The sequence below is a fragment of the Dendropsophus ebraccatus genome, chromosome 2, assembly GCF_027789765.1.
Source record: "Dendropsophus ebraccatus isolate aDenEbr1 chromosome 2, aDenEbr1.pat, whole genome shotgun sequence".
NCBI classification, from domain to species: Eukaryota; Metazoa; Chordata; class Amphibia; order Anura; family Hylidae; genus Dendropsophus; species Dendropsophus ebraccatus.
In genome coordinates this window covers 171,975,546-171,988,636 of record NC_091455.1, presented here as the reverse complement: position 1 = coordinate 171,988,636, position 13,091 = coordinate 171,975,546, and the positions used below count along the sequence as shown (strand labels likewise).

General features: G+C 50.3%; 1 protein-coding gene across 4 annotated transcripts in view; it reads right to left on the bottom strand.

The window, feature by feature from the left end:
- The window catches only part of CPVL (carboxypeptidase vitellogenic like), a 136,113-nt gene that overhangs the window by 98,859 nt on the left and 24,163 nt on the right, over positions 1-13,091 (bottom strand). For all 4 annotated transcript variants that reach the window (XM_069958729.1, XM_069958730.1, XM_069958731.1 and 1 more), the window contains exons 2-4: positions 4,751-4,940; positions 3,401-3,519; positions 2,318-2,432 (exon numbers count right to left, since the gene is read on the bottom strand). In XM_069958729.1, coding sequence (XP_069814830.1) covers positions 2,318-2,432; positions 3,401-3,519; positions 4,751-4,931 — 415 coding nt within the window. In that variant the 5' untranslated portion in view covers positions 4,932-4,940. The remainder of the gene's footprint in view (positions 1-2,317; positions 2,433-3,400; positions 3,520-4,750; positions 4,941-13,091) is intronic.

The window sequence follows — 13,091 nt, the reverse complement described above, 5'->3', positions numbered from 1 at the left end:
GTAGCAGAGCCGGACGAGCGATGTAGCAGAGCCGGACGAGCGATGTAGCAGAGCCGGACGAGCGATGTAGCAGAGCCGGACGAGCGATGTAGCAGAGCCGGACGAGCGATGTAGCAGAGCCGGACGAGCGATGTAGCAGAGCCGGACGAGCGATGTAGCAGAGCCGGACGAGCGATGTAGCAGAGCCGGACGAGCGATGTAGCAGAGCCGGACGAGCGATGTAGCAGAGCCGGACGAGCGATGTAGCAGAGCCGGACGAGCGATGTAGCAGAGCCGGACGAGCGATGTAGCAGAGCCGGACGAGCGATGTAGCAGAGCCGGACGAGCGATGTAGCAGAGCCGGACGAGCGATGTAGCAGAGCCGAGTGGTTGTGATGAGTGATATAGCAGAGCCGAGTGGTTGTGATGAGTGATATAGCAGAGGCGGATGAGTGAGGTAACAGAGCCGACTGATTAATATACCAGAGCCGCGGAGATTTGGAGAATATGGTCTGCCTTTAGACAATATCTGCCATCTGGAAGCAGATGGCAGAGACTGGTAAAGTGGGGTTGAATGCACTGACTGAGAGGAGAGGGGGGACGCAGTTGGTGAGTCCCGGGGGGGGGGGGGGGTTGGTGTCTGTGTGTTCATTATTAGTGGGTGCCGCCGCTGCAGATGCTCGTGGTTCCCGTGGGGGGGGGGGGGGGGGGGGGGCGGGGTGCGCCGATGACCTGGTGAGTCCTGGGGGGGGGGGGGGGTAGGGGGTTGCCGCTGATGCTGCCGGTGACCTCGGAAGTCCCGGTGGGAGTTGCCGCCGCCGCTGCTGAGTTGGGGGGGGGGGGGGTACTGCAGCCGCTACCTGTGAGTACGGGGGGGGGGGGGGGGGATGAGGGTGCCGCCGCTGATGACCTGGTGATTCCTGGGGGTGGGACGCTGCCGCCGGTGCCCCCCTCTGTAGCTGCTGGTGGTTCCCGGGGGGCGGCGGCGCTACTGATGTCCTGGTGAGTCCTGGGGGGGGGGGTAGCCGCTGCCGCCGGTGACCTGGGAAGTCCCAGTGGGAGCTGCCGCCGCTGCTGCTGACCTGGTTGGGGGGGGGGGGTGCGCCACTGCTGACCTGGTGAACCCCAGTGGGAGGGGTGGGGGTGCCGCCGCCACTGCCGGTGAGTGGGGGGGGGGGGGGGCGGGCGGGGTTCACGGAGCAGCTAGTGACCTGGTGAGTCCCGGGGGGGGGGGGGGTGCCGCTGCTGCTGCTGAGTACGGAAGGGGGGCTCCTTCGACGGACTGGCCCTGCTGGCGGTGGCTCACCGATCACAGGGACTGTTTGTGGGGGCCACAGGTGAGCTCAGGGGCGGGGGGCACAAAGGTGACCTGGGGGGAGAGAGTCGGGAGACACTGATCAGCAGCTGTCTCTGTGTCCTCACTCACTTCAGTGGACTGGGTTACAAGCACTAGCCCGGCCCATTGAAGAGACTGAGGACATGTGATGCTGTCTCTGAGGGTCGGGGCAAGGAGCAGGAAGCGTGTCGGGTTGGACTTAGAGTTGATGATTCTAAGCAATCCGTGGGGGTGAGTGCATCTAGATAACAGCAAAACTGTACAGAATTCATAATAACTTTATATTGGAAAGATACAGGTGGGCAACGTATTAATGCAAAAAAAAAAAAAAAAATGGGGGGGGGAATACCCCTTTAAGTTGTGCAACATTTTGCTAAAATTTCTAAAAATGTTGCAGCAACAAGCCCACAGCTTCAAAAACAGACCGGCTGGTCATCTATCAATAAAGTGCACACCAGTCTATCACTCACACTGCAGCAATAGACCACACAGAAAATACCCCAATAATAAATACCCCCCCCCCCCCATAGTGACTGTACATATTTTGGTGCGTAACACACATTTGCGATGCCAGCTATTGTTTTAAATCAGAATTTAAACAGTTGGCCAGGGTCAGATTGTGCAGTTCACTTTGCCCACTCAATCAAGCCTGTAGCTCATGAGATGCCAGGAAGTGATCCCCTACTCTGGTCGGCATGATGGTATAACATTATGGCACCTGCCTGGTGATCCTGTTGCTGCAACTCACAATGAGGGCAAGACCTGCCCTGTTCATCATAGGAGCCTGGACTAGTTTTTTTGTGGTACAGATCACAGCCCAGGCACACATCTGTAATATGTACGGATGTGTGCATGAGACCATAGAAATAAATGGGACTGCATTCTGTCTGTAAATGTGGACAGAATACACAGATGTGTGAAAGGGGCCTCACCCTTTGTCTTGCTAACAAACATCATTAATATTTTATGCAATAAAACAGAAATAAAATAGTGGCTACTTACACGTCATGTTCTTATTCACGACATATGGTCCATGCTCCACAAACAATCCAAACATAGAAGTACCTCCTGGTCCGCCCTGCAGCCACAGTAAGACCGGTGCAGTCTCAGGATTCAGCTATGAATAATAATAATAAATAATAATAATAAATAATAATAATACATTTAAATTGTATAATTTCTGCACCAAAACCCTGGTAATTACCAAACCATGCTGATTTGTTACAGACTTCCGCTGCAGATTATGGGAAAGGGGTAAAAAAAAAAAAAAAAACTAAGATTTTTGTAGGTTTTGACTATTTAGCTACTTATGTCAAAGGGAAAAATCCACAATAAGTCTGCAGCGATTCTCATATTAAAATTAACAAGCTTCAGTTTTGCAATCCCCACTTCAGGTACTTTTTTGCATGGACTCTGTGAGTATTTTATCCAAAAAGTGTTGGGGAAAAGTTTTTTTTACATCCCAACCATTTTTTACTACTAGTAAAACTAGTATAGCCAACACCTGCTTATCTCTATCCATCTGTTTAAACCTATATCGCCTGTACCTACAAAAAAAAACTTTGTTACATGAATAATCAAAAAGCAGAGAATATATTAGATGATACTTCTAGCATCAAGATTTCTTAACTGCATAGAAAGTGAAACAGCACCACCTGCTGCTGATGCACAGAATGAAAAAAAATTTCAATTTCACTTAGAAACTCATTCCCACACGTTCACACAAAGTTTTAGAAATCAGAAGTGTCAGTAAACAAATTTTATCCCCTAAGGACCCAGTAGGTATGAAGTAAAGGGCTTTTACAAGTAAAGTTTTGAGCATTTTCCAATAATTCTGTCCAGAGTGAAGTATTATATTACATAGGAGAATATGTTGAATAATTCAGTCCCTGAAAATATTAGTCTACAATTCCACAATAAAACCTGTTCAGTGGTTCCTGATGCAAATGTCCCAGCAGCACGAGCTATAGCATTTTACAACATTCTGCAGCCTGTGCTTTATAGGCCATAAAACTTTTAGATGCATCATATTGGATGGCGGAGAAATACTGGTAATGTAATCTACAAAGCAAATGGCGTTTATACCTGTGCAGGGAAGAACCAGAAGAAGAGATTGCTGTCATAGGTTTTGTTCACGGTGAAGTATCCTGAGTAACCCTTAACATTCGATCCTGGCAGTTTTCCTACGAGGCTTAACTCACGGGCTGGAAGAAAAAGCAATGCAAATATGATGACCATGCAGATCACTCTGGTCCACACTCATGCCCATGACTGATCTATACATAAAAAGTGCAGATAATACAGATAAGGGGAAAAAAAGATCAGTAGAGACACAAACAGGTAAACTTATACTGCAAGACTGTATCATGGGGTCTTCTGTATGATAAATGCTACTACTTGGCATCAGGTAAACACTGGACATATATATCAGGGGCTCCCTCCGATGTATGTGTCAGATGGACTATGCTAATGCAGTGTAAACCTAACCAATTATCGGAACCCCAAGAGTCTTTATCAATACACTGGACTATGGCCACTAGATCTCTAGTTTACCTCCTGATATGAAAGGGGTACTCCGGAGGAAAAAAAAAAACTGATGTCAGAAAGTTAAACAGATTTGGGAATTACTTCTATTTAAAAATCCTCAAGCCTTCCAGTACTTATCAGCTGCTGTATGTCCAGCAGGAAGTGGTGTATTATTTCCAGTCTGACACAGTGCTCTCTGCTGCCACCTCTGTTAATGTCAGGAACTGTCCAGACTAGCAGCAAATCCCCATAGAAAACCTTGTATTCTTTTTCTTGTTTGCAAAAATTTGCATTAGTTTTGCAAAATTCTATTGAAAAAAAATTCTATAAAATATATTGAAACAGAAAACCTTTCCTACTTTGAACAGTTCCTGACATGGACAGAGGTGTCAGCAGAGAGCACTGTGTCAGACTGGAACGAATACACCACTTCCTGCAGGACATACAGCAGCTGTTAAGATCTGGAAGGTTTGAGATTTTTAAATAGAAGTAACTTACAAATCTATATAACTTTCTGACATTTTTTCCCACTGGAGTGCTGTGGCCTTTTGTTAAGACAGTATTCTTTCTTGTGTTATTTACTGTTTGTAATTTTATTTTGCTTGTGTGATTCCAGGGGCTTTACATCTAGATAGTTAGCTAAGAACAGCGGCCTCCAACCTGTTGTTCTCCAGCTATTGTTAAACGGATGAATTGGCATGCTGGAAGTGGAGAGCACCACAGGTTGAAGACGTTACACCGCCAAATTATGAAGTCTTCTATTCTGGCTAGATCAGGGTCTTCATTAGAACACAAGAATCCTAAACTTCTATTAGTTGGAGACAAGGTCTACATACAATATGACAGGACACCACTAATTCTGAAACTAGTAAGGGATTAGTAGTTAACAGAATGAAATTATTTTTTTACCTTGATCGATCTTCCCACTTTCCAGATAAGGAGTAAGAAATAGAGGATTCCCAGGATCCCCTTTAGTTGTTGGAGGAACCTTCACCCCTTGGAAGAGGTGTCTTAGAGGACTCCCTGCATATCCTAGTTCTAGATTAGCGGCCACCACCACAACAAGCGTCACAATTCTGAGACAGTCCATTCTGTTTACCTGTAGGAAGACATAGGTTTATAGTTATTCTTCATTTCATCTAGGTGACGACTGACTAAAAACCAAGTGGCTGCAATACAACTCTACATCATGTAACCTGGCATACTATGACCAGAGCAAACACCAAATGATCAATGAAAAGACATTAACTCTGATGATAGGAGAAGCCGACGGGAGAAAGATCCCTGCAAACAATTAAGATAATTATGTTCAAGATAAACAGTTACCCAGGACACACAAAGATGATGGCATGGTTACACTTTATCCAAGATTAGAAAAAGCAGAGGTATCTTCATGCAAAAACAGCGCCACCCCTGTGCCCAGGTTGTGTGTAGTATTGCAATTCATCTCTATTCACTTCAATGGAGCTGAGCTCCAAAACCCACAAGCCTGGATAACCCCTTTAACATACGTACCTTTGTTATGTCTCTGTGGCTTATTCAGTTGAGAAATGCATTTTCCCGGTATTGTAAGGTGTCAAAGAAACCATGATCACAGAGGGAGGGGTGGTGTAAGCCAGTGGGTGAAGGCGGTGCAACATTTCTACACTGGGCAAACACATTTTTCAGTTAAAGTTATGGAGTAAGATATAGGTACTGTGTCTATCTGTGTGCGAGTCTAGAAGACAAACTGCTTGGTATGACAAAAGCAATATGGAGACTACAGGGGAGAGATATAAAACTGGCTGCACAAAAAACAGTGTGACATGACTTGCACCACAGTTTTAGTGTTTTAGACACTTTTGTGCCTCGCCTGACAAGGTGACATGGCTTACTCGAAAGTGGCCGTGACTTCAGTAAAGGTCCTACTACACAGAGCGATACTCGGCCAAATCGGGCCAATTATCGCTCCATGTAATAGAGACAACAATCACCTGATGAAACGATTGTTGGTTTAGTTTTGGACCTAAAATTGCCAGGCGCCGACCATGCATCACTGCATGTAATAGTGATGTGGGGCCAACGGCTGGCGATTGCCCAAATACTTGGTACCTTACCTCTCTCCATCCTGGTCTTCTCTCCTGGGCTCCACAGCTTCCCTGTCCCAACGGCAGCAGCATGTGAGCGGCCTGTCAGCTAACAGGCTGCTCAGCCAATCACAGGCCAGGACCACCGCAGACTGGGACGCTGCGGAGCCCAGGAGAGAAGACCAGAAGCGGGGAGAGGTAAGGTACCAAGTGTTTGGGCAAGGGTTGTATACAGATCGCCAACGATGTCCATGCAGTCCTTACTGCCCGAATATCAGGCCATCTAATAGATTCAGTAAACGAGCGCTGATCTAGCAGATCGGCACTCGTTTACTAATATGATCGGTCCTTAGTCGGCCTGTGTAATAGGACCTGACCAAAATGTGGCGCTGGGTGGTATAAACAGGGCCCTATTACAGAGAGTGATAATTGGCCAAATCAGGCTGATCAACTCTCCATGCAATAGAGACAACATGTAATAGCAATGCGCAGCCGACTGCTAACAGGTGAGCAAACTGCTATACTGTACACTACCTCTCCACCCTCCAGGTCTTCCACTGTCCTCAGCTGGTTTCCCGGAGCTGCAGCTTTTCTGAGCTGACAGGCCGCTCAACTAATCACTGTCGAGGACCGCCGCGGCCATTGAGAAGCTGCAGCCACTGCTCCGGGAAGCGAGTAGAGGACAGGAAAGGGGTAATGTATGAACAGTTTCACTCAAGAGCTGCACGAACATCGCTAATGATGACCGTGTAGCCCTTGCTAAACGATAATTGAGTCGTGTAATAGGCCCAGTAAGTGAGCACCCATCTAGCAGATTGGCACTCATTTACATTATTGATCGGGCAGTCATCAGCCCGTCTAATAGGACCCTAAAGGTCATATTACACCAAGTGACTATTGGCGATGTTTGGCCAATTATCAGCCGTAATGGTCCATTTACACAGAAAGATTATCTGACAAAGATTTGAAGCCAAAGCCAGAAACAGACTACAAACAGAGATCAGGTCATAAATGAAAGCCTGAGATTTCTCCTCTTTTCAAATCCATTCCTGGCTTTGGCTTCAAATGGTGTAATAAGTGGTGTTAAAAGGCAATGCTCAGCCGACATGCATGATGTCGGCTGATTGTAGTCTTTCAACATGTTGGAAGAGAACGATGCCGCTAGCGGTCGCTCCATGTAACAGGTACAGCAGCAGCAGCAGACTGGCGATCTCTCATATGAGCCCCTCCCAAAGCTTCCCCACCTGCTGTAGGTGCGTGTAATAGCATCGGCAGTGCTAACCCTAACACTGTCACTTCATCGCTCGCTTGCTCCTAAGCATCAGTCTGTGTAATAGAGCCTTTAGACTAGACAGTCTTTAAGATACAAATAGCCACTGTGATAGATCTGCCACATTCTTAAACTTTAAAGTCTTTAGACTGTCTATTTGTTGGCTTACTTTATTGCTAAAGATGTGCACCAGAGGGGCGTGGCCTGGTAATGGCGCCGAGCGGACGCACATAGATCGAGCTCCGTCTCAGCCGCCGCTCCAGAGCCTGCAATACAGCATCTGACAGCGGGGAAAGCAGTTCCCACATGCTGGGCAAGCCCCGTAGGCGTCTCCCGCACTCACCCGCAGCGTCATCGGGCCGGACCCGAAGAGGCATCCGGCGTTTCTTTGTGGAGCCGTCCTCCAGAGGGCGAGACAAGATGGCCGCCCGCCCAGCTCCAGCGACGCCGCGGCCTGCTCCTCAGACCCCAGCCGCAGCTTCCTCCTGCGCCTTGTCACAGGACTTCCCAGCTCTGCTCCGGGACTCGGCAGCCCAGGACCCTACAGATGAGGTACCAAACTGCACCTCTTCTCCCACGCAGGGGCTTAACCTCCTCACACTGCAGTCTCACATGGCGGCTATGCCTACTAAAACAGACATGGAGGATTATATTGCTCGCATGGAGGCTGTATGTAAAGCTGAAATCAGGTACCTGAGGGAGGACATAGGGACATTATCTGCAACTGTGCACACTTTGGAGCAGAATACTGCAGACCTGCAATCAGCTCAACATTCCCACCAACAGCAGCTAGACTTATATACACAACAAATCCAAACCCTGTTTGATATGTTGGATGATGCTGAGAATAGGAACCGCCGCAACAACATCAGGGTGAGGGGGATCCCGGAGGCGGTCAAACAGCCTGATATCATGCCCACGCTCCAAGGCATTTTCAATTCCCTTTTGGGGAGACCACCGACGGCCACACTTGTCATTGATAGGGCTCATAGGACCCTGGGCCCACCTAGCACGGATCCTACTAGGCCAAGAGACATTGTATGCAGAATACACTACTATCAGATGAAAGAAGGTATCATGCGCAAAGCTAGAGAAGCGGGCTCAGTGGACTTTGATGGTGCTAATATCCTTCTCCTCACAGACCTGTCCCGCACCACCCTGGCTTAACGCAGAGCGTTGCGCCCATTGCTCGCTCTTCTTAGAGAGAAAGGCCTGCCATACTCGTGGGGGTACCCATTTCAGATGCAGATACGGCGCGACAACAGCATTTACCATCTACGCACACCGGCTGATCTCCCTCGGCTCCTGGAGGACTTGCAACTTCCACCAGTCAGCGTCTCTGAATGGCCGCCTCTTCTTCCCTTGCAACCGAGGGCACCCCGACGTGCAGCAGGACCTCACCCGGGTCTCTTCCAGAACAGGAGACGGAGGCGGCGCTCATCTGATCGTGGCCCGACTCGGACTGAGAATTTCCCTGAGGCAGCCGAGGCACCTTTCCCTGTTATGTTGCTGTCGCGCTGTGACCGCACAGTGAATTATGTTGACACATGTCCCTGTCAGCTTCTTTGATGCAACACCCATGTGCCTTTACCTTTTGCCTTTTACATATTTTAGCCCGCTGTTGGCTTGGGTCCTCACTAGATATAATGTCTGCGTTATGTTTACCTGCTTTGCTGCTTCTTGATGCATGTCTTGTTTTATCATTTTCACTGCAGGGGCCTTACCTAACCCCCCCCACCCCCCACCTCCTCTACCCCTTCCTCCCTACCCTTGCTGGATTGTTTTTCCAACCGGACCCTCCCTCCCCATATCCCTACTACCTTCCCTCCCCCTGCCCACTGCTAATGGCTCTCTGCGGGACACCCTGGTTAAGTTGTAATCTTACTGTAGAACGGTTCGCTTTCCCACCGCCTTCTTAGGCGGATAGTTATATTTGCAGGTTCTGGGAGCAGAGGCTGAAATTTATGGCTAGGCTCACTCCCAGTCACCTCTCCACGTAGGTTCTTAGAGCGGTGTAACTATTATCACCGCTGTCACAGAGGTTTTCTTGGCCCTTAGTGGACCAAGGCGGACAGTCTGTCTATAGACTTGTCCTTAGTTCTCCAGTCACTGGCTGGTAACAGCTTTTACTCATTTTCTTTCTCCTCTTCTTACTCTTTCCTGGTCTTTTCTGGGTTTTTTTCCACTTCCCTGTCCTCCCCTGTTCCCCCCTCCCCCCCTCCTCCCTTCAGAGACAGCCTCCAGAGGAGAGACCATCATCATCATCAACATCAGAGGCTTCAACAAGCCAGAAAGGCGTTCTCAACTCCTTTACCATATGCATAAGCAGAGAATAACCACAGCAAAAAGAAACTTCAATCAGCTCACCATGTTAACTCCAAAGGTGCGGATGGCTCTCCTGTTCCAGAGCACGGGAGACTCAGTATTGCGGGCCGTATCCCGTATAGTCCAATAGAGAAAAGAAGAAATCGTCTCCAGCTCTTCAATAAAATGGTGAATCTTTATTTTAAGGCATCATAAATCATTTATGATGCCTTAAAATAAAGATTCACCATTTTATTGAAGAGCTGGAGACGATTTCTTCTTTTCTCTATAAGCAGAGAACGCATTTACTTTTACTGCAGGAAACCCATTTTAAGTCGGGCCATGTCCCAGCAATGCTCACCAGATATTTTACTCAGTGGTATCACAGCACCAACCCAGACACCAAAGCAAAAGGTGTTAGCATAGGCCTGCACAAATCACTGCCTGCCTCTGTCCTCGACACGCTGGTTGATCCCATGGGACGCTACCTTTTCCTGAAAATGCAGCTTGCAGGACGGGTGTTTAGTGTTGCTAACGTTTATTTCCCTAATCACCACCAGGTTCAGACGGGGCACCGGTTCATGGAGGAGCTGGCCAGATTCTCTGAGGGACTTCGAATTACAGCTGGGGACTTCAACTTGGTCCTAGATCGCATCCTTGATTCTCCCGCGGGCAGGTCTGCTATATCGCCTTCACAGGCTCGCTCTCTTCGGACGCTCCTTTTCAAACACAGGTTGGTGGATGTATGGCGAATCCTGCACCCGGGGGTGAGGGACTACACCTTCTACTCCGGGGTGCATGATTCTTATAGCAGGATAGACTTTTTCCTCATTGACCACCACCTACTCTCCTGGCACCCTCACACCACCATAGAACCCATGACGTGGGCAGATCATGCTCCAATTACACTCACATTGGCCCTTCCTGACGCGGCTTCCCGGGAATGGTCTTGGAGGCTTAACCCAAACCTCCTTAAGGATGTGGCCTGTCAGGAGGACATTAGAAAAGCAATCGAGGACTTCATTTCTGCTCATGCCAATCACAATACCTCATTGCCCTTCCAATGGGAGGCTCTCAAATGCGTGCTGAGAGGGGTCCTCATCAGCCACGGGTCCCACCTTAAAAAAAGACTACTCATTGCAAATCCAGCGGTTGGTCTCTAAGATACACGAGGGGGAGGTTAGTTATAAACGAACCCAAGACCCTGCAGTATTGGCAACCCTTATGGCTGATAGGAGCCAACTGTTGCAGCTCCTTGATAAAAAAACATGCGCGATATCGGGAACGTATGAAACGTTTCTTCTATGAGCACTCGAACAAATGTGGGGCCTCCCTGGCGAAATTTCTTCATCCCAGGGCAGCGAACACGTTTGTTCCCCTGCTTAAATCCTCGGACGGGGGAACCAAACACAAACCGGCAGAAATTGTAGAGGCCTTTGTTACGGCCGCGGCGGCGTCCCGTGCTCCGGGCCGCCGCCGCGACTCCCCACTGCCCCATGCAGCAGCCGGTGTCCGTAGGCAGGGACCCGGCGCTGCTGTCACTTCGGCCCCGGGGGGCGCCTTACCTCTCCACGCTCCTGTCCGTCGCTGTGCCGGCCGGCGCGCGCGTCCCCGCCTCCTAGGGCGCGCGCGCGCCGGCTGTCTCAGATTTAAAGGGGCAGTGCGTCCCTAATTGGTTAGTTGCACCAATCACTCCCCTATAAATCCCAGCATGCCCTGTCCCTTGTGTTGGAGCCTCTACATGCTTCCCATAGCGTTTGGCCCAGCTCCCTGTTGTTCCTGATTCCTGTCCGCTACCTGGTCCCCAGTCCTTGTTCCTGATTCCTGCCCGCTACCTGGTCCCTAGTCCTTGTTCCTGGTTCCTGCTTCCCCGTTACTCTATTGCTCCTGTCTTCAGCCTGTCTCCTGCGGTCACGACTACAGACCTCTGCCACTACCATCTCCTGCCTACTGCTCCTGCCACGCCTCGCCTGCCATCACCAGCAACCAAGCCAGGGGTAGCGACCTGGGGGTCGCCTGCCGCAGCAAGTCCATCCCGCCTTGCGGCGGGCTCTGGTGAAAACCAGCGGCCCCTTAGACTCCGCTCCCTGGTGAGGTTAGTGCCATCGCTGGTGACGGTCCAGTGGATCCACTACTCCAGGCGTTACAGTAGGCTCCAACCATGGATCCCGGCGAGGTGCCTGATCTCCGTGACGTCGCCAGAGTGGTCGCGCAACAGGCTCAACAAATCCAGCAACAGTCGCAGCAAATCCAGCAATTGACTGCCGCCCTACAGCAGCATGCTACAGCCCAGCGCTCACCACCACCAGCAGCCACCTCGAGACTTCGACTGGCCCTCCCGACTAAATATGGAGGCGATCCCAAATTGTGCAGGGGATTCCTGGCTCAGTGCACCATGCATATTGAACTTTTAAGTAGTCAGTTTCCCACCGAGCGCTCTAAAGTGGCTTTCATCATTAGCCTATTGGAGGGTAGAGCTCTGGCCTGGGCCACGCCGCTGTGGGACCGAGATGACCCTGTTGCTGCCAATCTCCGAACCTTCCTGGCCGAGTTTCGCTCCGTCTTTGAGGAACCTGCCCGTGCTACTTCAGCTGAGACAGCTCTCCTCAACCTCTCTCAAGGGAGCTCCTCTGTTGGTGACTATGCCATCCAGTTCCGCACCCTGGCAGCTGAATTGGACTGGAACGAGGCCGCCCTATTAGCCACCTTCAAGAGGGGCCTTTCTACTCGAGTGAAAGATGTGCTCGCTGCCCGAGACCTTCCTACCTCCTTGAACGAACTCATCCTACTGGCTACCAGAGTCGACACCAGGTTTTCCGAGAGAGAGGAGGAGGTCCGACAAGAACGGCGTCTGAGCCTGCCCCGTCGCCATCCTCGGTTGGCACCGGTATTCCAAAATCCCATTGCTCCTATGCCCCAGTCGTCTCCAGAAGTTCCTATGCAGGTGGATCGAGCTCGCTTGACGACTGAAGAAAGGGCCCGTCGACTAGAGCTGAATCTCTGCCTATACTGCGGTGGCGCTGATCACTTTCGGCAGAGATGTCCCCAACGTCCTCAGCGTCCGGGAAACGCTCGCACCTAGGTCCAGTGGGAGAGGTCTCCCTAGGTGTGAATGCCACCTCTCCAAGATTGACTATGCCAGTCTCCATCCAGACACCCTCAGGGCAAGTTCTCCAGACTACTGCCCTCATCGACTCTGGCGCTGCTGGCAGTTTCATTTCTGCTTCGTTGGTCCAAAGATGGCGGCTACCCGTGATACAGCTAGCCCAACCCCGGTCTATCTCTTCGATCACGGGCGAGATTCTTACCGAAGCTGTGCACTGCCAGACTGAACCCCTAGTCCTCCAGGTGGGCGCCTTACATCAGGAGAGGATCTCCTTCTACGTCTTGCGCCATTCCTCTTCCGCCATCTTGCTGGGTCTTCCTTGGCTGCAATTACATACCCCTAAGCTGGACTGGAGAACTGGGGAGGTTCTCAGCTGGGGCCAGGACTGTCCAAATAGGTGTCTGAGACCTCCTCAACCCAAGTGCTCTACGAGGTCACCTGCTAATGCCAAGCCTTTGTCTGGTCTACCGCACGAATACCAAGACTTTATGGATGTCTTCTCGG